Below are 24,462 nucleotides of genomic sequence, written 5' to 3'. Positions count from 1 at the left end.
CAGGGCTGCCCGAGCCCTCTCCCCACCCCCTGCGGGCAGCGGGGGCCAGGCCCCAGCCCGCTGGGGGTCTGCGTCTGCCCCACAGCTCGCCACCGCCAGGCAGGGCTGATGCCACCTGGGGCAAAGCCGTGGCTACAAGCCAGGAAGCACAGGAGCCAGCAAACTTCGGTCATCATTTTTACCAGCCAGGTACAGAGCTCTGAGCAGCTACTCAGTGGCAGAGGGTTGGTTGCTTTTGGTTTGGTTTGGTTGGGGGTTTTTTGTTTTGGTTTGGTGTTTTGTTTTTTTTTTTTTTAACAATCAAAGAAATCAAAATGTGACCCGAGTTTACAGAAATAGAAATCGAGGCTCTACCCCAGAGCCCAGCGCCTGAAGACCAGCTCACGGGGCAGCCAGGTTCCCCCTGCGGCCAGCGCGGCTGTGGGCTAGCTGGGCCGGGCAGCGGGCAAGTACCCAGAGCTCGCGCTGCCGTGGGCAAAGGTCGGTGCTGGCCCAGAGCCCCCGTCCTGCCTTTCCCTCAAGGGCCGAGGCCCTGGTCCCTCCCAACCAGCGCCTCTGTCCCATCCTGTGGCTCCTGCCCGTGTCCCCCGGGGTGCTGCCATGGCTGAAGCCTTCCCCTTCCTTTGTCCAAAGTGCTTCGATTCCCCGCGGGCCCGACTGGCCGGGAGCAGAGCGGCTCCAGCTCCAGCCTCTTCGGTTCCCGCGCTCCTCTCGGCGGGGCTGCTCTGCTCCGCGTGCCCAAACCAAGCGGCAGCCCGGCAGGGAGGAGGTGCTGGCTCTGGGCACAGACCTCGAGTCCAGTTTTTTTTAAAAAAAAAAAAAAAAAAAAAAAAAAGCAAAATAAAGCTGTAGTACTTAGGAAAGTGAAACCAACACCATTTTTGCATAAATATCATCAAGGCCGTGGAGGCTAAGGCTGTTTGCTTCCTGTATTAAGTTAGTTGCCAGTTCCACACTCGTCCATTGACCTGCCCAGGTCCCTGAGAGATTTGGATTCCTGTCTGTGGGGGCACCAATCCTGCAGCTTCGTCCTTCAGGCTGTCTCTCCCCGTCCATCTGCAAGGCAGGAGGGAAGAGCCCATCAGCCACCCTGCGCCCCAACTTCCCACAGCCCTGTCCCATGGCCGGGCTCTCCCACCCCATCCCCACCACGGCCCACACGCTGCGCTGGGCACCTATAGCTCAGGAACGTATAGCTCCGGAGCCCCAGCACCCACAGCGGCATCGTCCCCTGTCCCACGTACCTTGTGCAGGGAGGCTCTGAGCCGACGGCTCCGCGGCGCTCCTGCCCTCCGTCCCCGAGGCCGCCGTCCCCGCCAGCTCGCTCTTAGTCCTGCTCTCGTCCGCCGGCACCGCCTTGGCCTTCCCGTCCGCCACGGGGGTGCCCAGCGCCTCTGTCCCCACCGGCTTTGGGCTCAGGGGGGAAGGAACTGGCCCCGGGCCAAGCGAAGGCTTCTTGGCTACCGGAGGGGGGATCTTGCCAGGTTTTCGGTGAATTTGTGCCTTGCCAGGGCCCTGCTGGGCGGCAGCCGGGGCTGTTGAGCGCTGGCCCGAGAAATTCATCAGCTCGGCCACCAAGTTCCTCTTCAGGTCGGCCTGTGCCTCAGAGGACGAGGACGTCTCGATCACCAGCTTCCTGGAGCTCTTGGCGAAGATGAAGCTGGCAGTGGAGGCCGGTGACTTGTGCCTGGGGGAGAGCTGGCCATCCCCGGGGGGCCCCTCGGGGCCAGGCAGAGCCGCTCTGCTGCCCGGCGGCTTCTCCGCAGCCTCACCGGAGGACAAAGCAGCGGCCTTGAGGTGCACGGCGTGGTGGAGCTGGTTCGAAGGCACCGCATCTTTGGCAGGAGGGGGCTGCCGCGTGGACAGGGACCGGCGGATGGGCTTCTGGGGTGCTGGACGCTCCTCGGCACCGGCCCCGGCCCCGGCGGGCGGCTCCACGCTCACGGAGCGCAGCCGCACCATCTGCAGCAGCGAGGGCGTGACGATGGGCAAGCTGGCGTCCTCCTTGGGCACGGGGCCGCTCTTGCTCCGCGACACCGGCTCCTTCTTGGCGTCTGCCCGGGGGCCGTTGGCCGCCTTCTTAAGGCTGATTTGGGGCGGCAGAGTGGGAGCTGAGGGCGGGGGGAGCGGCGGCGGTGGCGGCACGGTGACCTCGGGAGGGGGCTCAGCGGGGGAAGGCGGCTGTGGCGCCCCGGCCGGCGGGCCCTGCTGCTGGCTGCGCGAGGAGACGGTGGCCGAGAATGAGGAAGATGCAGCCCCCGGGCTTGGTGCCGCTTTCTGCCCGGTCGCCGGCGCGGCATCGGGCAGGCTGGAGAAATAGGCTTCATCCGGAGGGGGAAAGTCTGCCATGGACAGGTCGTGGTCCTCGGGAGCTGGCGGGGGTGGCGGGGGCCAGGCGGTGTCGGCAGGGGCCTCGCTGGTGGCCTGGGGGCTCCCCTCTGCTTTCTTCGCCGGCGGTGGAGGCGGGTGGTAGGCAGGCGGCGGCGATGGCGGTGGAGATTTGCCGCTGGGCTTGGCCGAGGGCTGCTGGCAGGCAGTGCTGGGCGCCGGTGGGTCTGGCAAGGGGAGGAGGGGGCTGGTGGGTGCTGGGGGTTGCTGGGGCTTGGTGGGTGGCGGGGAGAAGGGTGCGGGCACCTTGGGGTGCGGCGGGATGATGAACCGGTCCAAGCGGCAGGGCAGCGTCTCAGGTGGGACAGGGTCTGAGGCCGAGGAGGAGATGGAGGTGAGGGAGGAGGACACGGAGAGCGCAGGTGACTGCAGGGAGCAGACCCGGTCCGGTTTCTGGGGCTGAGCCCTGCCCGGGGACACAGATGGGGGTCCCAGCCCCTTGGTGGGCAGCGTGGGTGTCCCACTCTGGCTGGAGTAGCCACTGGAGGGGGACATGGTGCGGTCAGACCCATCTGGGCAGCTCCACTTGGGTTGAGCCTGGGGCTCCCTCAGCACCACCGTCACCCCAGGGCTGCCCCGCAAGGCCTCGGGGGAGCTGGTGCCGGCCAGGCTCTCGGAGCGGAGGCTGCTGGTCTCGCTCAGCGACGATGGGGAGAAGACCTCATCCTCAGCCGTGGGGCTGAAGGGCTCGGGGTGCGGGGCCCAGGGCGCGCTGCTGTCCCGCTGGGACCGCCGGTCGGGCTTGGGGGGCAGCCCCAGCACCTTGGGCTCCCCCTCAGCCTTCTGGTGCAGCGAGTAGGTCCTGCGAGGGGGGGCCGGGGGCTTCTTCATCTTCCTGAGGGAGACGCTGCGGGCGGAGGAGCGCTCGCTGGCCAGGCTGCCCGTGTCCGAGCCCTCCGCCTGGCTGCTCATGCTGTAGGTGGGGGACGCCCGGCCGCTGCTGCCCCCCACGGCCAGGAGCCCGGGAGCCACAGGCGTGGGGCCAGCAGTGGGCTTGGAGCAGGAGCTGACGAAGCTGGCGGAGCTGTAGACGCTGACTTGGTCAGTGTCGGAGCGAGCCACGGCATCCACCTCGCCGCGAAGCCCTGCCTCGGGCTGCCGGCGGTCAGAGCCGCCCTGGGAGGAGATGGTGGAGCTGTTGGAGACGATGGTCTCTGTGGATTGCGAGTGGCTCCAGTTGTCGCTGGAGGAGGAAGGCTCACGGCTGCGGGTGCTATGCTCCGAGAAGCGGGCAAGGGAGCGCACCGAGGCCGGGCTGGATGACACCAGGCTGCAGCGGCTCAGTGTCCGCACGCTGCTCCGCGTCAGGGCCACCACGTCCACCATGGGCGGCAGGATGGCGTTGGGGATGATCTTGGACATGTAGGTGCCTTGGGGTGAGATGGACATGACGGGGCTCAGCAGCTCCGGGGGGCTGGCGTTGGTGGTCATGCCCGGCACAGCTAATGACTTTGGCCTCACCATGGGTGACAGCTTGGCCGCCGTCTTCCTTCCCAGCAACGTATCGTCGTAGTAAACCCGGTCGATGTGCTTCTGCAGGGCCGTGTCTGCCTCCTCCAAGACTCCCAGGCAGACGCGGGCACCCCCGGGGACAGCCAGCGGCTGCAGCTTCCCATCGATGGTGGGGATGCGGATGGCGTCGCCGGAGACCTGCCCGCCGTTCAGCAAGGGCTGCGGTACCTGGCTGCCCCTCAGCCCTCGCCCATCAGTCTCGGGGTGTCCCTTGGCTTCCCGGCTGTTCCTGAGACCTGGGAGCAGGGAGAGACAAATCCAGTGTGATCCCACAGCAGACGCACCGAGCCAAGGCAAACAGAGCCTGGGCAACGAGACCTGACCCTAAAAATCCCCCCCTTACCCCCAGTGCTTACCCAGCTCCTTCTGGACATGCTGGGGGATGCCCAGCACCGTTGTCCTCCTCTCCTTCCTCTTCTTGCCAGCCCTCTCCGAGGATTTGGGAAAGGAGTCGTGTGGGCGGAAGGTGGAACCTGTGAGAAACATGAGCGGGTCCAGCCGGCATGAGGGGGGCCCTGGCCAGGGTGTCCCCAGTGTCCCCAGCACCCCGCCACTGCCCGAGACGCTCCAGGACAAGCTGGGCTCAGGCGCTCGGCACAGCCTGGGGAGGCCCCGGCAGCTGCCAAACAGCCGCGCAGTCTGAGCAGGGAGGAGACGGTGTCTGTCCGTCCGTCTGTCCTCCTCGCCCAGCCCCAACTCTCTGACTCAGCCAGAGCTGCTCTCTTCTCTCCAAGGGCCCCCAAATCCCTGCACTGGCTCGTGGCCACGCCAACGCAGAGCCCAGCTTTCCCACCAGGCACCCTGACCCCCCTCGCACCCCCTTGGCTCGCCCCCCCCGGCCCTGCGGCCCACCCAGCCGGGTACCTTTCCGCTGGATCATCTCGGAGCGGATGGAAAGGGCGTCCTCAGAGGTGCTGTCCGTGGCACAGGAGGCCGCCCGGCTCCGGATGGACACACTGTCATCCTCCGAGGATGCGCAGGACTGTGTGGGCAGAGAGCAGGCTCAGGCAGACCCCGGGGTTGCGGGGACGGAGCTGCCCCGGCCCCCGCCAGGCCCCTTCGCCGCCGCAAACTGACTCCGCAGCCCAGCACTGCCGAGACAAAAGCTTCTCCGAGGGCCAAAGGCTGAGTCAGCCACGCCGGCATCCAGAGTCCTCCCACCAGGAGCGGGGCCGGGAGCAGCCCCAGGGACCCCGCCTGGCCTCGCAGCCCCCCGGACAGCAGGAGAGCTGGGGTCCGGCCCGCCGAAGGAGCACCCGAGGAAACCGCCAGCCTCGCCACCATGCCAAGCTGCAAATGGCCCCATGGCTGCGCCCAGCCCTGCTGTGTCCCAGAGCCCGGGGCTGGAGGGTTGCCACGGCCCGGAGAAGGGTGTGGGGCTGAGCTGGGGGGGGGGACGGGGACACAAAAGCAGTGATGTGGCCGCACTGGGGACCCGCCCTGGGCACGGCCAGTGGCACAGCCCTGTGACAGGCACAGCTTTCAGTGCCCCCCAATCCTCCAAAGCATCTCTCGGCACAGGCAGAGGTCGGGATGAGACTCATCAGCGTGAGGCACCACCCAACCCCTCCACCACCACCCTGAGCCGGCCCTGCTCCCCCCCAGGGGCTCTGCCCGCCCGGCTCCCCCCGCTTCCAAGGGGTTAAGGGGGCCCAGAGCCAGCGGGATGCAGTGGCTTGAGCAAACATGGGCGGGTGAGGCACTGGCAGCAGGGTCAGAGCCCGGGGAAGCGGCAAAGCCCAACACGGCCAAGAGAGTGGGAGTTTCTCCTCGTCAGCAGCCAGGGAGGGGCCCGGCCATGGGGCTGGGTATGGCTGACAGTCCCCGTCGTGCCACCCCGTCACCCCACCTCGCTTGGGTCTGCCAGGGGACAGCAGTGGGGTGGGAGTGGGGGGGACAGACAGGGTGGGGGTCCCCGAGCAGAGCCCCACAAGGCAGGGCAGAACGTGCCAAAGCTGAGGCCAGGGATGAGGACAGTGACTTGTCATGGGGCAAAGGGTATAACACCGAGGGACACACGGCTGCTTCCTGCCTCACAACCGCCCCGGCAACGGTCCCGCAGCCTTGGCTGGTTCCCCATCTGCCCCCAACCCCCAAACACCATACAGGGGGGACAGAGGGGCCACCCTGTGTCCCCTCATCCCCAGAGCACCCCAAGAGTGCTGCAGGGCAGAGCCGGCTCCTCAGCAGAGCTCACCTGGAGGCTGCTGGTGTCCCCGTGGTCCCAGGCACTTTTGGTCTGCTTCTGCTTCTCTGCGGAGGGAAAGCAGGAGGTAAATCCCTCCCGGGGAGCCCTGGGGGGAACCGCCAGGCAGAGAAACGGCTGCCGAGTCCGGCAGCGCTGCCCGCACACCCCAACCACCGCTGCCAGCCCCAGCGCTGGACTCCGGTCAGCCCCATCGCGCCGCCCACACAGCCCGGCCAGCCAGGAGCTGGGGCTGGCCAGCTGCACCCTCCACCCTGTCCCCAGGGCCACCCCGGGGTTGGGGACACCTACCCTGGTGCTGCAGGGACTTCAGTCCCTGCTGGGCCTGGTTGTGAAGCTCCTCCAGGTGCGGGGGCCGTGTGCTGGGGAAGAAGACGTTGTCGGGACATTCCTCGCCCGCCGTGTACTGCACGCTCAGCCGCTTCTCGGCCTCGCCCTTGGCAGCGCCTGCAGAGACAAGAGGGGTCAGCTCGGCTGGGGGCAGTGGGGGGGGAGCTCCCCCCACAGCCACGCTCCCCCCACCCACGGGATGTGGCCCCAGCAAGCTGGGAGAAGCGCCGGGTGATGACAGCCAGCCCAGGATGACGTTATCCCGCTCATCTCTGAACCGGGCGCCGGAAAAGCTGTGGGAGAAATCATATCCCATGGCTCTGCCCGGCCGGTCGATATGCCGGAGTCAGGCTGGCTCCATCACGAAGCTGCAGGGTTTCCTCCCCGCCGGCCGGAGCGGAGCTGGGGCACGGCACCACCCTCCTCCCCAGCACCTTCGTTAGAAGCAAACGAGGCAGCGAGTTGTGCAGGGCCACGGGCAGCTGTGTGGAGAAGGGGCAGCAGGGAGGGATTAAACAAGAATAGAAAGACGATGACTTTCCCTTTGGAGGGTTGCATCATCCCCAGGCCTTGCAAAGCACCCTGAGAGCAGGGACTCAGCCCCTGCCCAGGCAGGCTGGGAACTGCACAGACGAGGGAAACTGAGGCACAGACAGGTGCAGAGACCCCAGATGATCCAAATCCCCCCACCGAGGCCCCCAGGTGCTGGAGACCCCATATGCCATGTCACGGCCGGCATGGGGACCTCCACTCCCTGTCTTGCAGCCTCCTCCCTACAAACTGTCACCCTGGGGTGCCCACAACCAGCTCTGGGTGCTTGTCAGGGGCTGCGCCTGGCATCACCCGGCCAGGGCACTGCGGGCACAGCCCTGCCTGCACGTCGCTGCCTGACGCGAAGCCTCAAACTCTTCCTGCCCAGAAAAAAACAATTTGAGGCCGAGGAAGGGAAGGGAGAGCACAGGAAACCAGCGGGGCTGGCGGCAGCACCCCGGGGACATGGGCACCTGCTGCTCGGCATCGCCGACGCCACCCACCCATCCTGTGTCCCCCGTGTCCCTCATCCCCTCCCGGGCAGGCAGCGAGGCGGCCGCGTTCCGGCTCCGGCGCACAAAGGAGCAGGCCCTGAACAATGGAGCTGGCCCGCCCTGCCGCGCCATGCCGCCACGCCGGCCTCTGCCTCCACCGGCACCCGCGGCACGGCGAGGGGCACCGGGGGCACAGCCAGGCCAGGAGAGCGGGTGGCAGCCCAGGGGACCCCTTTGCAGAGTCCCTGCAGGGGACACGAGACACCCACAGCCCCCCCACCATCACGTTCCCCTTCCCCTAAGCCCTTTCCTCCCCCCAATTTCAGCAGCCCCTCACCCAACACCCCCAGCACACCCGGAGCCGCCTTCCGGCAAGAGGAGCGCAGTGATTTATTCCGTTAACTTCCCGGCAGACGAGGCCAGGGCTGGGGTGACCTTCCCTGCCCTCCCCTTGGGATGGCAGCCCCCCCCTCCCCTGCCCACGGCGGGTGGGCGAGCGCCCGGTGCCGGGGGTCCCAGCAAGCAGAGGCTGTGTAAGGACAAGGCGCTGCTCCCTCCCTCCCGCTCACTCACCCTTCTTCTTGAAGAAAGCCAGAAGCGAGGAGAGGTTCCTGCCCATGAAAACCACCATGGTGGCCGAGGAGAGGGTCTGGTCCCCGCAGAAGCGGGGGCTCCGCCGCCCCCCACGGAGGCTTCGCCTATTGTGCCGGGGTGGCTCTCGCCCAGCCGTGTGCCGGCAAGGCGGATGCCGGCGGCCCCCAGCTCCCTCTCTCCGTCCTCATCCGCGTGGCGGGAGGATGCTCAGCCAGGCAAAGCGGCTCCGGCACCGCTGCCCGTGTGCGGGGAGAAGCCTGACCCCAGGGACGGCTGCGCGGCGGCGGGAGGGGACAGCCCCAGCTGCGCCCACCCCACGCCTCGGCCACGGGAGAAGGAGAGCGGGGGGCCCCTCCTCTGGCCTCCCCGCTCAGCCCCCGGCCCTCCCGCCTCCTCCCACGTACAGCACGGCTGGCAGGGATCTGTTCTGCCGGGCTCAGGGCCAGGATTTCCCCCAACTGCCCCCTCTTGCACCCCTGGGACCCCCCCCCCCCCCAGGACCCTCCTCACCAGCTCCCCACTGAGCACAGCATCCCTACAAACCAGTTACTCACTTCCACAACAGTACGGCCAACTGGGAGGAGCTGGGAAGCTTTTCCTCCAGCGAGCACCAGCCCTTGGGATATGGCACAGCACTGCCAACGGCGCCGGCATTCCCCCTCCTCATCTGTCCCCAGTGCCCCCCCCCACTGCAGCCCCCCCAGCCCTGCCAGGGAGAGCCCCGCTCCCAGCATGACTCAGCCCGCGGCAGGGGGACACACGAGCCATTGAAGGGCAAAGGGTGTTTGTCCTTAGGGACGGGGCACCCAGCACGGCTACGTCACGGTCACAAGAGCTGGCGGCACGCTGGGGGAGAGCGAGGTCTCAGACCAGTCTAACCAGTAGCTGCTGGCACAGGGGCACGTGAAGGCTGGGGCAGAAATGCCGGGCGGTCAGACACTGGCACAGATGGTGGCACCGACGGTCACCTGTCCCCCCGCACGAGGTGCTGCGTGCTCCCGGGGCGGTGGGTGCCGGGGAGCCCCAGGCAGGCTGCCTGCAGCAGCGGTGCCCTGCACAGAAGGGGAATTTGCCCTGTCCATCAGCCCCGGGTGCCTCCATCCCTCCCATCTCCAGGTGTTTTGCCCCAAAAGGTGAAGAACTCCCAGTATTTACCCAGCGGGCAGGGCTGTCCCGGTGCCAGGCAGCAGCCGACGTGTCAAACCCTCCTTCCCCTGCCCTGCCAGCTCCCCGCTGCCTGCGCCCAGGGTTGGTTTTGCCAGGGCAGGGAGGGGTTTGGCTGCCGAGGAAGCCGAGTTACCCAAAGCAGAGAGCGAAAGTCCCACGGCCCCCAGGCCCTGAACGTGCCACCTGAGGGACAGTTTGACCTTGCAAAGGGCACCTCTGCGTCCCCGGCTGGGCAGCTCTGTGCTTCGGGGGAACTTCTTCCCTGCATCTCCTGCACGCCCATAACAGCAAACCCAAGCAGCACCCTGCAGCCCATGCTATGCATAACCCAGCACCCTGCCCGCAGCACGGGCAGGATCGGCCCCGCTGCCCACGTGCTCACCCAGAAGGTGCCGGCGGCTGCAGGCAGACGCTCCCCAGCTCTTTTCACAGCACAAGTGGAAAAGGGACATAATTAAAGGGCTGAGGATGCACAAAGCGGGCAGCCACGTGCTGCGCTGAACGCTGCCCTCTCCTCTCCCGGCAGCCCGTCACGAGCCCCAGCGAGGGCCACGGCCGACGGCGGGCAAACGCGGCCGAGAGTGACGGCATTCCCGGCTCTGCAGGGGAGGGTCCAGCCCCCCAGGATGGCACGTCCAGCTCTGCACGGATGGGACCACACCTGGGACCCCCCTGCACGGCACCGGGAGCTCTGTGAGCCCCCACGGGTAAAGGGGGACAGTCCCCCCTGTGCTGCCAGGCCCAGGCAGAGCTGAGCTTCAGCCCCGCGGGTCTGCTGATGGCAGCACACGTATGTGGAAGCTGCTGCCTGGGTCTGAGAGGACATTCCCAGGTGCTGGCAGACAGCCTGTCCCTGCTTCTCCTCCCCGTACGTGGCCCATCGCCCGCGAGTACCCAAAGGGCCTTGAGAGTGTCCCTTTCTGACAGAAACGCGTCCCTCTCCTGAGTGTGACACTTCTGCAGCTCAGGGCAGGAGGAGCTCAGCATCGCCGGCTGCAATCACCCAAAGGATAATCCGGGCAGGACGCCGTGGCCACCACCCAGCCACTGCCCGGCCACGGAGGAGCCTCGTGCCGAGGGCTGACGCTGGCGAGCGTGGCCGCGCGCAAAGAGCCGCCTCCGCTTCTCCTCCCACTCCCTGCAACCTTCGCTACCACGTCCTCCTCGCCCAGACAGCCTCGCCCCGGCTCTGTCAACACACGGCAAAACCTGCTGCAAAGGGACGGGAAAAGAGGGGGGAAGCCGGGAGGGAAAGAGGCCTGATCCTGCGGCAGAGGCTGCAGATCTTGGTGGGCTGAAGAAGCCGTCACAGCTGCAGCCAGTGCCAGTAGCGACACGCCCGGTCGGAGCTGGCGTCCTGTCCCTCGTGCATTCCTTGCGACGTGCCCTGGATCGCCCCATCCCCTCCAGGCTCCGTGGTGCTCATCTGACACACGTGCCTCATCCACACGTGGCAGTGGGATCCTCCCGGAGAAGGAGCCAGAGGCCTCTCAGGGCCAGGCACTCTCTCCACGATGTTCTCCCTGACTTGGAGCTGGTATCTGCTGCTACCAGTGCCAGGGATGGTCCGGAGGGAGCAAAGCATCCCTGAAGCCAGGCAAAATGATACGAAGGGGCAGGGAACCCCAGACACCCTGCCTTCAGCCCTGCCTGATCCGCTCTGTGCCAGCAGAGAGGGGCTGGAGGGCACCGAGGTGGGACTGGGAAGGGCTGCGCAAGGGACAGTCCAGAGCTGAGACCCCAAAGGGACACGGCCGGGGCCGTACAGCCCTGGACCAGCGATGCTGCAAGTGAGATACGGTGCTGGCCCAGCTCCCTCCTGGAACTGGCTTAGCCACGATGATGCTCGTCACTCCGGGAGAGCCAGAGGAGAAAATCCTGGCTCCTGTCCCCCTCCTCGCCAGGCCTGTGCCTCCTGCACGCAGCAGGTTTGGCCAGACTCGGCTGCAAACATCTATCTCTGCCTGCACGGCACTGCCTCGACTTGCCTTCTCCCTGCACGGCGGCGGGTCCTGCGGCAGGAGGCAGGGAACAGGCAGCACGGCCGCCCCTTCCACCACCACTGACTCACCGGAGAAAAATGGGGAGGAGGGGGGGAGCTGGCAGGCGGGCGGGAAGGGGCTGCGAGGTCCCCAGGGGAGGAAGGGGAGGAGAACCTGCCTGCGTGTGTCCTGCTCAGTGGGATGGAGACCTCACCTCCCCGCTCCCAGCAGCCAGGGCAGTGCCGAGAGCAGCGAGAAGGCAGCAAGAAGACCCCCTGCCCCATGGGGTTGATGTTCTCCCACCACGCTGCTCCCAGGCATCGGCCAGCACCATCCAGGCGTGTTCCCAGGCTTGGGGACCGCTCTGCTCCCCGTGCTGCAGCGGGGCAAAGCGGCGGTTGCCTGCAGATGCCGTAAGCGTGGAGAACGCCAGCGGGGTGCACCATGAACCCCAGAGAGCCCCGAGAACCCCACAGAGCAGTCAGCACGTGGACCCTGCCGTGGCTGCGAGAGCCCCCGTGCTCTGCTCCAGCATCCAGCCCCCCTGCTCCCTCCGAATCGGCCTCTCCCACCACAGCACAGCCAGCCAGTTCCCGGCCGGAGGGACGGCGCAGGCAGCCCTGCCAGCATCTCCCCGTCGGGAGCAACACCGTCTCTTTACGAGCCCGAGCATGTCCATCTTTCCCTTGGGCCCATCACCTCCGCTCGCGCAGCAACATGGCCCCAGGTGGGACCTGGCACCCGCCTGTGCCACCCTGCCCTGCCCCTGCACCCCAACTTTCAGCTGGTGAGGGAGGCTGGGGGGGCTGTGGCCCCGCTGGAGGCAACCAGCCCGGTCGCCCTCGCTCCCTGAGCCCTTGTTGTCTCTGCACAGGATCTGTGCCCTGGGACACGCCACAGGACCATGCTCTCTCCAGGCAGGATAAGAGCACAATAATATTTACTGTGGCTCTGGCCACGCAGCCCCCCACTGCCAGCCCAGGGGCTGCAGCCTGCCCTCGGCCTCACTTGGAGGCTGCTGCTTCATCCAGGAAAAACATCTCTGCAAAGCAAATAAACACGACCTGAACTGCGTTGCTGGCTCAACTCTCAAACACGATCCCACGCCGAGGCAGAAATAAAATTAATTTCAAATGGGAAAACAAACTTGGATCGTTTTTCTTCCTCTAAATCACAGCGCAGAAAACTGCCCTGCATCGCCCCAGCGAGCCAACGGGCCACGGCCAAGGAGCCAGCGCAGGGTGAAACCCCGCTCGGAGGAGAGCCGTCGCCTGGCTGGCTGCCTCCAGCCGCGGCTGCCGTCATGGCAGGAGCACACCTTGTTGTGTGACATCCATCTCGGCCCTGACCTTGCTGCTGCCCCACACATGCCCCACAGCCAGCCCGTGTGGTGACACGCGATGTCTCCTGCTCTCTGTGTTATCACAGACCCCGGGCGAGGGTCTGGCAGCAGCCCAGGGCGGGGGTCCCAGCACCGCGGAGGGAGACAGGACCCCCCTGCTGCCAGATTGTGCCTCGCTCTCAGCCCCTGCTCCAGCCCAGCGAGCCTCTGTCCCAGTCCCACCACCTCTCCACCCCGCGCTCGTCCCCTCCCGGCAGAAGCCACCAAACAGGTTTGAAGGTAAATAACAGCCTTCCTCGGCCAGGAGCCGGATCCGGGTGGGAACGGCCCAGATGGGGAGTGTGGGGCGGGAGAGGGTGGCGGGCAGAGCCTCAAAGGCGACGCGGGACCACAGAGACAACGCTGGTGGCACGCACGGTCGGGGACAGGCCACCAGCACCTCCTCCCTACGCCAAAGTTCACAGCTTTATTACAGCCCTGCTTCACCTTCCCTGCGTGTCCTCTCCTCTGCCTCCCGTGCACGCCGCCGTGGCGCCTGCGCGGTTCCCCGCCGCGGTGCTCGGCGCTGGCTGCGTCCCCACGGCGCGCGCCGTCATGCCCGGCGTGTTTGCAGGGTACCGAGGGTGCTGCCTAAATGGCAGGCGTGCCTGTCACAGCAGGTACTTGGCTCCACAGCAGGAGCAAATCCAGGAGACGGATTAGGGACAAGACCTTGCAGGTTTTTCCGTGCAGGGATGCACCGTCCTGCGAGCAGCACCCAACCCCGCTCCTGCCCGCGGGTCTCTCGCTCGGCAGCGCTGGCAGGAAGCACCGAGGAGCTGCCGATCCTCCAGCGGGGATTGAGACGGACACGGCGATGCGGGATCAGGGGAGGAGATGGCAGAGGAGCCGTCAGATGGGGCTGGGGCTGCCACCAAAATGGGATGGGGAGATATAACCAGCAGGTCCCATCCCTGCCTCTTGGTGACGGGGTGCCTGCCAAGCGGGCATGGCCTGGCACGTCGGAGCTGAGCGTTGGAGGCAGCTGCCTGCCTGGGACACCCACAGATCACCTCCTCCCCTGCTCCCGGAGCAGGAGGGGGCACCGGGAAGGGCTCAGCCCTCGCAGCCGGCAGCGGGATGCCAGCAGGCGAGTCCGGCAGGCCGGCGTGCTGGGCTGGCCGTGCCTGGAGAAAGCGCCTCTGTAAATCTCAGTGCATCCCCGGCCAGGGCGGGCCCCTGCCCTTATCTGCTCCCCTGGTTGTTTACGGAGCCGGCCCAGCGTGGGTCTGGCACGAAGAGCTGCTGCGAAGGAGAAAGACGCCCAGAGCTGCTCAGCCCACCCCGGAGCTGCACGGCAAGAGCTGGGGCTACTGCAGGGCTCCACCACTGGCCCCTGGCTAGGGCAAGTGTGGGTGCCCGCTGCCCCATGGGTCACCCCTCGCCCCAAGCCTGCCTCCCCGCAGGGCATTTCCCCCCACAACCTGCCCCAGCACCCGCTGACACAGACACGGGTGCCAGGGAACCCCGCGCCGGCGGCAGCCGCATCCCCGCTGACTCCGCGGGGCGCAGCCTGGCCGGCCGCCACGTTCCTCCACCCTGACTCAGCAGGGCCCGGCGCAGCGGCCTCGATAAGGAGGTGATAAGAGGCTTTGGTCTCCCTGGTGTTCAAGGACCTTCCCCAGCAGCTCCCGCCACAGACGAGCCCGGGGAGGAGAGGCAGGGGATGCCAAGCCAGGCCCCACGCGGGTTTGGCGCTGGTGAAGCAGAGTGGGGAGGCTGAGGCAGAGAGCAGGATGCAGGCAGCTGCCTGCAGCAGGTAGAGCAATTCCGGCAGCCCTCAGCCATGCTCCCGACGCTCCTGCCTGGCCAACCCCATCCCCAGGGACCGCAGCTCTGGTTCTTCAGGATGAAAAGGCAGCAGGTGCCCACGTCGCCCCACGCACGGCAGAAGCACAAAGCATCTGCCAGTGCCCACCCGGGCCTGACTCGCCGGCAGTGGGCACAGCGGGGCCAAACCGGTGCTCCCAAGAAGCCAGGGATGGAAAGATGGGAACTGGGGGATACTGGTCCAGTTGCCCACGATATACAATGAGCCTCTGACCCAAAATCCAGAAGCACCCAGGGTCTGGGTGAGGGGCAGGGGCGAGAGAAGAGGGACCACGGGGGGCCTGTCCGGCGGGTGCCAGCACACCCAGCCCCCAGCCGGTGATCCCGGCTGCGCCCTCTGAAATGCTGAAGCGACACAATGCAAATTCTTTCGCTTTGTGGCCGCTGCACGGTTGCCATGGAGCCGCCGCAGAGAACAAACACAACTCGCCCCATGTTTTCTCAGCACCTTCCACCCCACGGCCTTCGGCCCCAGCGCCGGCCCTCGCCTTGCAGGATCTGCCCCGGCTGTTTTGCACAGTCCCACATCACACCCGTTCCAGGGCATCCGAGATGGAGCCCAGCTTCTCCCAGCCAGTGCTGAGGAAGGGCAACGGGCACCCAATCCTGGCAGTGGGATGGAGAGGAGATGGAGATCTGGAGGGGACAACACAAGGAAATGGTGAGGATTGCACCAGGGATGCCCCCAAACCACCTCTCCCAGGGAGGAGGCTCACCCTGTCCCCTGCACCGCTGGCCGGCAGCATCAAGCCCTTCCCATGTGAAGACCATGACGAGAGAATGACTTTGGCAGAGAGGAGACCGGAGAGCCTGCGCTGAAGGAGATGCCATCCCCATGCAGCCATGGGCGACTGGTGTAACCACTCCTGCCTCAGTTTCCCCAGGCTGCTGCTGGTCAGGGCGTGTCAGCAGCCTCTCCCCGTGTGTCTGTGGGGTCTCCCCATCCTGGCCCCTGCCTCTTCGGGGCAGTTTTGCTTGGTGTGGTCTCTCCCCAAGCCTGTGAGGGGTTGACTCCAGACCCTGTTCACCCTGCGGACAGCTCGGCTCACCGCACCTGGGCAGCTGCTAGTCAGTAAAGACCGAGGGAAACGGGGCAGCCAAGGGCAGGAGGGACGGTGGGGCCAGGGATCCACAGGGCTGGCAGGAGAAACCACCCAGTTACCACCCCCCTGGACCCACTAACCCCGCTCCTACCAACCCCAGACCCCTGCCCACACACCCATTAAGTCCCCTCCCGGACTCAGGCCAGGCTGGGGACGCGGGGACAGTTTAACAACATCAGTGGGGAAATCAGCAACCCCGGGATGGGGACGACGTTACTGCCAGAGACCTTCCCCGCTCGCATCGCCCCGCTCTGACGCAGGAACCACGGAGGGAACTCGCTGGGACCAGGCACCCCGCGGGGCTGACGGTTCAATATGTGGGTCCAGGCTGGCATGGGACTCTTTCGCCCGCTCCTCCTCCCCACAGAAGAGAGTTCCCCCTGCCTCAAGCCTCCTCCTGGGCTTTTCAGCTGCATCTGTGGAGTTGGAGCATAAAGCAGTGGAACAATCGGCGCACGGACGGACGGACAGACACGCACAGAGCGAGGTGGGCAAGCTGCGCAGGACGGAGGTGGGGGGGAGCAGCCCGGTGCTCTTTGCAAACAACTCCCAGATCCGTCGCTCCCCGGGGCGCAGCGAGGGAAACCGAGGCACGGGACGGGAGCGGAGGTTGGGGAGGAAGGTGACTCCGGCAGCCCCGGGTCCCTGCTCTAACCGCTGGGACGCCGCTTAGAAAAACAAATCGGTAACTAATTCAGCGGATGATCCCTGTCCTGATAGCACGGGCGAGCCGATGGCTGCTCCCCAGCATGTCGGCGCAGCCCCTGTGTGCAGCCGGAGGTATTTCCCCAGCTCAGGCACATGGGGTCAGAGGGCCTGATCCTGCCCCCCAGCACCGGGAGGGCAGGGGAGAGCAAACCCTCCAGCCGCAGCTGGGCTGGGGAGAGCAGAAGCAGCGAACTTTCCTAGTGTGACCCCCCCAAAAGGCACCGAACCAGGACCCCCCACGACCCCTCCCCAGGTAGCCCCATGGCTCCTACCTGCCCTCGGCTTCCCGGCGCGGCCGAAGGGCCAGGAGGAGCCGGCCTTGACGCCCGCTGGGCTCTTCTTGCGGTGCGCGTTGCCCATGAGGCCGCTGTCGCCCTCCACCACGGCCGGGTGGAGGAGGCCGGGGCGCTACATGGCGGAGCCGAGTGGGCTCCGGCGTGGCCCGGGTGGCCGTGGGAGACGACGGCTCTCAGCCGCCGGCTCCCATCCCTCCGGCTCCGGCGGAGCTGAGCTCTCGCAGGCGGCTGTGCCGGAGCCAATGGTACAGGCAGAGAGGAGGGGCCTGCTGGAATCGCCCGTTGGATCCCACAGCACCCTCCCAAGCCCCATCCCTTCGGCAGGGACGCGTGGGTGCCGCAGCCAGGCCAAGAGGGCAAAGGGAGACCCCCCGGTTGCCAAACGTCCCCAAGCATCAGGATATCTGGGCACAGCGCTCGCCTCCAGCCCCGCTCCCACCTCCCCCAGGAGTTTGCCACGCTCCACCGAGCAGCCACCATTTCCGCCCGTCCCCGAGCACTGCGCCGACAAACGAGGCTACGACCCCCTCTCCTGGGTTTTGGGGGTCCTAGCGCCGTGGGGGCACCCCAGCCACGCCTGGCAGGGCCAAGGCTAGAACAGGGCTTCCAAAGCTGGAGCGAAGCGCCCGAGGATGAGGGCTGGGTCCAGCTGTTGCCCAACCTCAGGGCGAGCACCCACATGCCCGTAGGTGGATGTTAACCCCCTGCCACCCTCTCCACGGTCATTCCTGTCTCAGGGACAAGTCACAGCCAGGCGAGCCACGAGGACATGTGCATCCATGTCGGCTCACACCGCCAGCACCTCCTTCCCAGGGCCCCCCCCGGGGTGCACCCCGGCTTCTCCCCGCTCCCAACCCTGCTCCAGCTGCGCGGGGTTTTGCAAGCAGCGAGCGGGCTGGGGCTGGCAGGGGAAGGGCAGCTCGGTGCACAGGCAGCGCTGCTCCAGCGGCTGCCCACGCTGCACGGACAAGCCCTGCCCGTTGTGAAACACGGACGCCAGCCTGCCCCCCCCAAAGCCCAGCTTTCCCTCCTGATTTTTAATTAGAACATTAAATGCTGCGAGGGCAGGGAGGGGTCAGCCAGCCAGGCGGTGGGCAATTCCTGCTGGCAGTGTTTATGTTCCTTAGGTGATTCATCAAAGACTGGGATAAATAGGAAGGAGGGCTCTGTGGGAAAGGCACAAAACTGGGGAGGTGATAAAAAAAAAAAAAAAGTTTAAAATCAACCGGCAGCTTTGTCCTGACCTCCCAAGGTGATTGGCAATAAATTAATCTTTAGACTTCTCCGCAATGGAAATAGTGATGGTTCAGTTTCTCACCGGCTGGGTTTGCTGCCCGGAAGGCACGGTCAGCAGGGCAGAGACTGTCTTGTGCCACGGACGGTGCCTGGCACCAGGGCGGCTGTACCAGCATCCCTGGGCATTTGCTGCCCCATTTCCTGTGGGAGCTGTTAAGAGAATAGGGGATCCAGTGGGAATCTATTCCTTGTTTCCCATTACTGGCTGCACCCAGTTCAAGGCACAGCCTTTCCATCTCAGGGCAGCTGGGATCAAACAAGGTCATGGTCACAAGTGCAACAGATCAGAGGTCTCTGCCCAGTGGCTGGGGGAGATGATTTATTTCACCGGGCTGCAGGAGTCGGGTTGGCCAGGGGCATCTCCAGCCCCAGACAGGGCTTCCTCCAGCTGCCCAGCACTTCCCAAGCCTCCCTGGCGTGTACATCCCCTCGCCACAGCTCCAAAACAGGGTGCATGGACCCCTCACGCTGCTCAGTCCCCCTCCCCAGTGACCCAGGGGGCTCCTCCACAACCACACAGAACAGCTTTCCCAGTGAAGCATTTTTATTTCTCTCCCTGCAAGAAAAAGAGAGGCTGGAGCCTGCAACACTGCCCTAGATACAGTGAGACACTTCCCCCTCTGCTCCCAAAACAGACGCCTTCCGTGCCAGCACCTGCCTAGCAAATGTGGCCACCGCCGGCACCGAAGCTTCACCGCCCCCAGCCCCAGCAAGCCACAGCCTCGGGGGTGCCGAGGGGGCTCCGAGAGGGAGCTGAGCCCCAGCAACCCAGCTAAGCCCACGTGTGCCGTAAATAGCAAGGGGCCGATGGGGTAACTCACAGCCACATGGCAACCCAGCTCCAGCTCCTCTGGGGTCCCACGTTTCCTGCTGTAGCTGGGGGGCTGAGAGCAGCACGGGCAGTGCCAGCATCCCCGCAGACCCCGGGACACAAACCCCTCCAAGACCCATATGGACAGGCTGCACTGCCAGCGGCTGCTCTCATCCTTCGCCCCAGACCTGGGTTTAAATCCCTGCACCCAGAAATCTGCTTGGAAAGCGTGGCAGCGGAGGGGGAGCACCTGCAGCTTCGCTGGCATGCCAGCAGGCACGCTCCAAAACCCAGTTGTGGGGCAGCCAGCGAGAATGGGGAACGGGGGGCAAGAGATGCCAACTCCAGTACTTTCCAGGCCAGAAACCCCTGGTTTTATTCATTGAGAGGACTCTGATAATAGCAAGGAGCTAGGAGGTGGGGGGAAGCTGCTCATGAGATACAGATCTTGTCATCACGGCGTGACTGCTCCAAGCACATCTGATCATCCCAAAGTCACACGCTCCCTCGGTCAGACCGGCCAGCACAAGTGCAGGGCGGCAGGAGCCCCTCTGTGCTGGCATGGGTGAAGGATCCGTCCTCCCTCCTGGTGTTTTCTAAACTTGATTCCATCCCCGAGCGAACACGGAGCAGGAGCCGAGCTGCCTGAATGAGAAAGGAATTCAGCCCTTGTTCCCTTCATGGGGAAGTAAAGCTCAGCGAGGCAAAGGTAACGCAAAAACCCCACTTGAGATCCCCAATCATTAACAGAAATACATAACCAGAAGGCTTTCAGATGATTTCCTGCTCAAGCCGGAGTCCAGGCCGGCGCTGTCGATGACAGCTCCAGCTCCAGAAGCAGAGGGAGCTCAGCTCCCTGCTCCAGCTGAGGTATTTTTTATCCGTGCACGGCAGGAGCCACGGGGACCAGCCCAGGGCTCTGGCTCCTGCTTGGCAGGGAAATGCTTTTTCACTTCATCGTTGCCCAGCTCTTCACCTTCCAACGGCTTATGTTCCCATCGCTGCCGGAGTCAAAGTCAATGATGATATTGTCTTATGAAATAAGACCTTCCTTCTAAAGAGAAATATGACTCCGGTGAAATAGTTTTATCGGATCTTATGGAACGTTATTCGCCAGAGTAATTCTTCCAGTTGTCTCCAGGTGGAATAGCTGTGGTTGCAGACACACCTCTCTTTGTTTGCAGAGCCACTCACCGTTGCCAGTTCAGGCCAGCCAGGGGATTCCTGCTGCTCGCATTTTCTGAAGTGTCACTCTTTGCCTTTCGCAGATTAACAAATTCATTCCCACACACGCACAGAAACAATCCCGGGGAGCGGGAGGCGCGGGGGCAGCGGTGCCTACACCTCTCCTCCCTCCTTTGAGTTGAGAAGCTCAGGACTAAAACACAAAGCCTGTGTTTTCACCAAACCATGTGCCACGCGGCCACAGAGGATGGAAGAAATCAAGTGTCTGGGGAGATTTCACATCTCACACAGGAACAACCCAGCCCCAAATTGCCTCCAGGTCTCACGTGGGCCTCCACCACCCCACCAGCACAGTCCTCACTGCAGCCCAGCCCCTGCCACTTGCTGCTCACCACATACACGGCAAAGCCACCCCGCACGCTTTTCAACAACCACTCGCTGGTGTTATAAAGCATCTGTGCGCATTTAAAGCTTTATTTTTAACATCACAGTGTATGTCGTCCCCCCCCAGTCAGGAAATCTGTTGCTGCCAGACTAAGCTGGTATCAAAAAGGGAAAAAAAAAGAAAAAAAGCCTACCCTAATTTAATATTTCTGGAACATCAATTCCTTTACTTCATCAGGGTATTAAGAAGAATGTTGCGAAACCCGGATAAAGCAGTAGCCAAAAAGTGGACTAAATGCGCTCGCAGGCAGCAGGACTCCACCACGCGTGCTCGGGGAGCCCGGGGAGCAGGAGCAGGCTCGTGCTGCTGAGGGTTACCAGGCTGCCTTCATCGGGCAGCTGCAGGCAGCACTCACAGAGGAGAAGAAAAAGCTTTCAGCTTTCTTGTTCCCAGCTTCCACCAGGAAAAAGCTGCCACAGGGAGCAAACCGGAGCTGGCCGAGCACCCCGATTCCTCGCTCTGCATTAGACCCTCAGTACAGCCCAGCTGCTCGCCCTACCTCCGTTCCCATCCCAAGGTGTAACCACTCCTCAGCCTCCGGAGATTATTGTGGAAATAAACACGTTGGGAATCATGAGGTGCTCGGATACCACGGGGCCGGGGCCGCGGAGGTGCTCAGAGCAGACGGGCTGTGTACAGGTAAAACAGCCCGGGGCTGGCAGCACCTGGCAGCCACTGTGACCGGGCCTTACAGCTCGCAGCAGGAATTATCTCACAGCAAAGAGCTGCAGAAAGGGGATGCTGCAGCCAGCAGGGCCCATTCGCCCAAACAGGGCAGAGTATCCAGTCAGGAAACGGGAGAGGACTCGGCTTCCAGCTGGGATGGAGCCATGTCCCTGCTCGGCCTAAAGCCGCTGGCGTTCCCCCCTGGAGAGGTGGCCTGAAACTCGCCCATGAGCAGGATTACCCGTCCTTCCTCTACACAACTCAGCTGTGTGAGCGGCCAGAGATGGGATCTCTGATTAGACGGACCCACGGGTTTGATCCAAAGTGGAAATGCTTTCATCCTCCTGCTCCCATGATTTCAGTGCTGAGCAATTCCAACCTCACCAACAGCCAGGTCGTGAATGGGCAGATGCCCAGGCTGAGGAACTAGTCCTGACCCGCATCTCCCTGGGACAGCTTCCCTCCCTCCCTCCCACCTGAGCCATCCCAAGACCCTGCCTGCCCCCTCCTCACTCCCCCCCAGCCGGGATGCACCGGGGATGGTCGGAGATGCCCTGTCCCCCCTCCATGACCAAAGCCACCCATGGGAACAGCGGGGTGATGGGGAGCTGCCGAGTCACCGGCCTGATCCAAACCACCCCCCAGCACCGCGCAGACACAGGGGGAAAGCCGAGGGCACCCAGAGCCTACAGGGACCTGCTGAAGCTCTCCCCTCTCCCCCTCCCACAGCTCCCAGCTGATGTTTGGAAAAATTCCCAGCTGGGGCAGGGCCTGGCCGGCTCCTGCAGCGTGAGGGCTCGTGGTGTCGGCGGTGAGGCCGATGCAGCCTCCGGGCAGGTCAGAGCTGCGTGCGGTGGAGAGCTGCAGCCCTTGGAAAGCAGCCGGAGCCAACACTCCTTCCACTTCCACAGCTCAGCCCAAACTGCTGCTCGAGGCATCCCGCCCCCCGTCATACAGGGAGGCGTTATCCCCCACCTCGCAGGGAAGGATGCCGGTAACCCCAGCACATGCTGGCGCTGTCCTGAGGACACTCCCAGCCGTGGCCGAGCCGGAGGTGGTTAAGCAGGGTGGGTCTCCCCGGCACGCTCCGCACGCTGGAAGCGCGCAAGGAGGCGACTCGAGCACGCACGCAAGCTGTGACCGTCGCACATCCACGCCGCTTCCCCACGGCGGGCCACCGAGCGACGCGGTGGAACGTGGCACCTCCCGGCCCTCCGTGCGTGTGCCAAGCGGGATGCCGTGGGCCACCAGCACGGCCGAAAGCAGCGCCCGGAGGGGAAGGGTCCTGCAGCCCCCAGCACTGCACAGCCCCTCTGTCACCAGCACGGCCCGCGGGCAGCCGGGTGCTCGGGGCAGCTCTCCCAGACACGGGGATATCTCACGCGGTGACGGAGCCTCGGCTGTCACGAGCCGCAGGCTGCTTCGGCCGGGTGTGTTTACGAGGGACGGCGTGGTGAGCAGGCTGGAGGTGCCCGAGCTGCCACCCTGATGGGCAGTGACTTCGCATTTCCAGGATTAGCTGGTGAATGTTACAACTTTAGGGGTAAAAAAAAAAAATAAAAAAAGGCTGGCAGAGCTGCTGGGGGCGTTTCTCTGCTGCAAAGAGGAACATCACATGCTCCAGCACATCTCATTTTTTCTGCTCAGGTTTCAGCGTTGGGCCGTGGCAGCGGCGTCCACACGCAGCGGGCTGGGAGGCACCGGCAGCATCCGACGGACCCTCTGAGCAGAGGGCTCAGCCACTTCCCAAGACCCTTTTGCCTTTCCACGGCCACACCTCTCCTATCACAGAGCTCTGTGTGCTTCTCCAAGCGGTAAACGTGCCTGCCTGCAGTCCTGAGTGCCTGGAAATTCACTCCCCGGGGCAAATCGAGGAAGAAAAGTCCCAGGCGACGGCATCCTGCTGCGTTTGGGTGCCGCAGAGCGGACTCTCCCTCGGCAAAAGCGCATCGACGTCCCCGCCGGAGGTGCCCCTTGGGGAGGGCAGTGGTGTGACACAGATGGTGTCCCCGACAGCGTGGGGTGGGAGAGGCTGAGCACTTTGCTGCACGGGGTGATACCTCCAGCAACTACTGCCTCGCCGGGACACCTACTACTGCAAAACAAGGGCGCCAAGGAGACGAGCATGACCAGACACGCCACCACCCATCGCTCTGCTGAAGGTCCCAGCCCACGGGAGGCCGGGCTGAGCCCACGGATCCCCATAACACGGCCCTGAGGCAGCGAAGAGAGGGCACCCCCAGCACCTTCGGCTGCGGGATTGTCCTGGCCAAGGTGGCAGGGATGGGGCTGGGCGACGGAAGCAGCACCCTGCAAACCAGCCGGGGCGAGGGCCATATCTAGGACAGGAAGGGCCACACCTGGAGCACGCAAACACCCTGCCCAGGAGGAGGAGGAGGAGGAGGCGGCGGCGGCAGCGGTTGGCGTCTCTCCAGGTTTCCCTCAGCCCCAGTGACCTTCTGACTCAGCGCAGAGAGAACCTACCCAGTGAACCGGCACCAGCCCTCAGGGCAGGGGCGAGATTGCACCAGGGACTGCCGGATCCGGCCTGCTGCCACCGCAGCAGCGGCCACCGTGGCCAGCACAGCCCCTGTGGCCACCACCACCACGGCCACTGCCTCTTTCACCCCCCTTCAGCCACTTCTGCTGCCACCACGGCCAGCACCTCCACCCCTCCTTGGCCACCACAGTGACCCCTCCTTAGCCACCTCCACAGCCACCACTTCAGCTCCTTTTCAGCCACCGCTGTGAGCCCTCTTTGGCCACCTCCACGGCCAGCACCTCAGCACCTCCACCTCTCCTCAGCCAGCACCAAGTCCCCTCTGGCCATGGCCACAGCCACCACCCCAATCCTCCTTGGCTTCCCCTGTGACTTCTCTTTGCCCACCTCTGCGGCCACCACCTTGAGCTCTCCTTGGCCACCTCCATGGCCACCACCTTGAGCTCTCCTTGGCCACCTCCATGGCCACCACTGTGACTCCTCCTTGGCCACTGCCATGACCCCTCCTCGGCCACCTCCACAGATACCACCTCAACTCCTTTTAAGCCACCACTGTGACCCCTCCTTGGCTACCTCCATGGCCACCACCTTGACCCCTCCTTGGCCACCACCGTGACCACTACCCTGACCCCTCCTCAGCCACCACCCTGACCTCTCCTTGGCCGCCACCGTGGCCACCACCGTGACCACCACCCTGATCCCTCCTTGGCCACCACTGTGGCCACCACCGTGGTCCCTCCTTGCCCACCACCCCGATCACCACCCTGACCCCTCCTCGCCCACCTCCACAGCCACCGCCGCCCGCTGCCCCGCCGCTCCCTCGCCCCTCACCTCGTCCCTCCGCCCCGGCCGGGGGGCTGCCGCCCTTCCTCCGCCGCCGCCGGCCGCGGAGCCAGCTGAGGGCCCGCCGCAGCGAGCCCGCCCGGGCCTTCCTCCGCCGGGGGGGAGCCGCCACCGAGCCGGGGCCGCCGCGCTCCGGCTCCCGCTCGCCGCCCGCCGCCGCAGGTGCAGCCTCGGCGGACATGGCCGCGGCGGGC

General features: G+C 65.0%; 1 protein-coding gene across 3 annotated transcripts; it reads right to left on the bottom strand.

The window, feature by feature from the left end:
• Nucleotides 1–164: 164 nt before the first annotated feature.
• Nucleotides 165–24,462, bottom strand: NHSL3 (NHS like 3). 3 transcript variants are annotated; one of them, XM_074850632.1, is made up of 7 exons: nucleotides 24,257–24,462; nucleotides 6,398–6,553; nucleotides 6,098–6,153; nucleotides 4,765–4,882; nucleotides 4,257–4,373; nucleotides 1,245–4,136; nucleotides 165–1,056 (listed from the first exon to the last, which is right to left on the bottom strand). In XM_074850632.1, exons 1-7 carry the CDS (start codon nucleotides 24,447–24,449, stop codon nucleotides 1,034–1,036), a joined length of 3,555 nt encoding a protein of 1,184 aa, XP_074706733.1. In that variant the 5' UTR covers nucleotides 24,450–24,462; the 3' UTR covers nucleotides 165–1,033. The 3 variants fall into 3 exon arrangements, with proteins under 3 accessions (XP_074706733.1, XP_074706735.1, XP_074706736.1); XM_074850634.1 differs by lacking the exon at nucleotides 24,257–24,462 and adding an exon at nucleotides 16,499–16,714; XM_074850635.1 differs by lacking the exon at nucleotides 24,257–24,462 and adding an exon at nucleotides 8,035–8,289.

Source organism: Strix aluco, chromosome 26, assembly GCF_031877795.1.
Source record: "Strix aluco isolate bStrAlu1 chromosome 26, bStrAlu1.hap1, whole genome shotgun sequence".
NCBI classification, from domain to species: domain Eukaryota; kingdom Metazoa; phylum Chordata; class Aves; order Strigiformes; family Strigidae; genus Strix; species Strix aluco.
This window is presented reverse-complemented; position numbering and strand designations above follow the sequence as displayed.

What these genes read in the sequence shown, in the direction of transcription:
- NHSL3 (XM_074850632.1), bottom strand. Translation starts at nt 24,449, where the DNA reads ATGTCCGCCGAGGCTGCACCTGCGGCGGCGGGCGGCGAGCGGGAGCCG. An exon ending in GGGACACCAGCAGCCTCCAG is followed by an intron (nt 4,883 to 6,097) that starts GTGAGCTCTGCT and finishes CTGCCCACACAG; the next exon opens with TCCTGCGCATCCTCGGAGGA. An exon ending in GCATGTCCAGAAGGAGCTGG is followed by an intron (nt 4,137 to 4,256) that starts GTAAGCACTGGG and finishes CCCTGCTCCCAG; the next exon opens with GTCTCAGGAACAGCCGGGAA.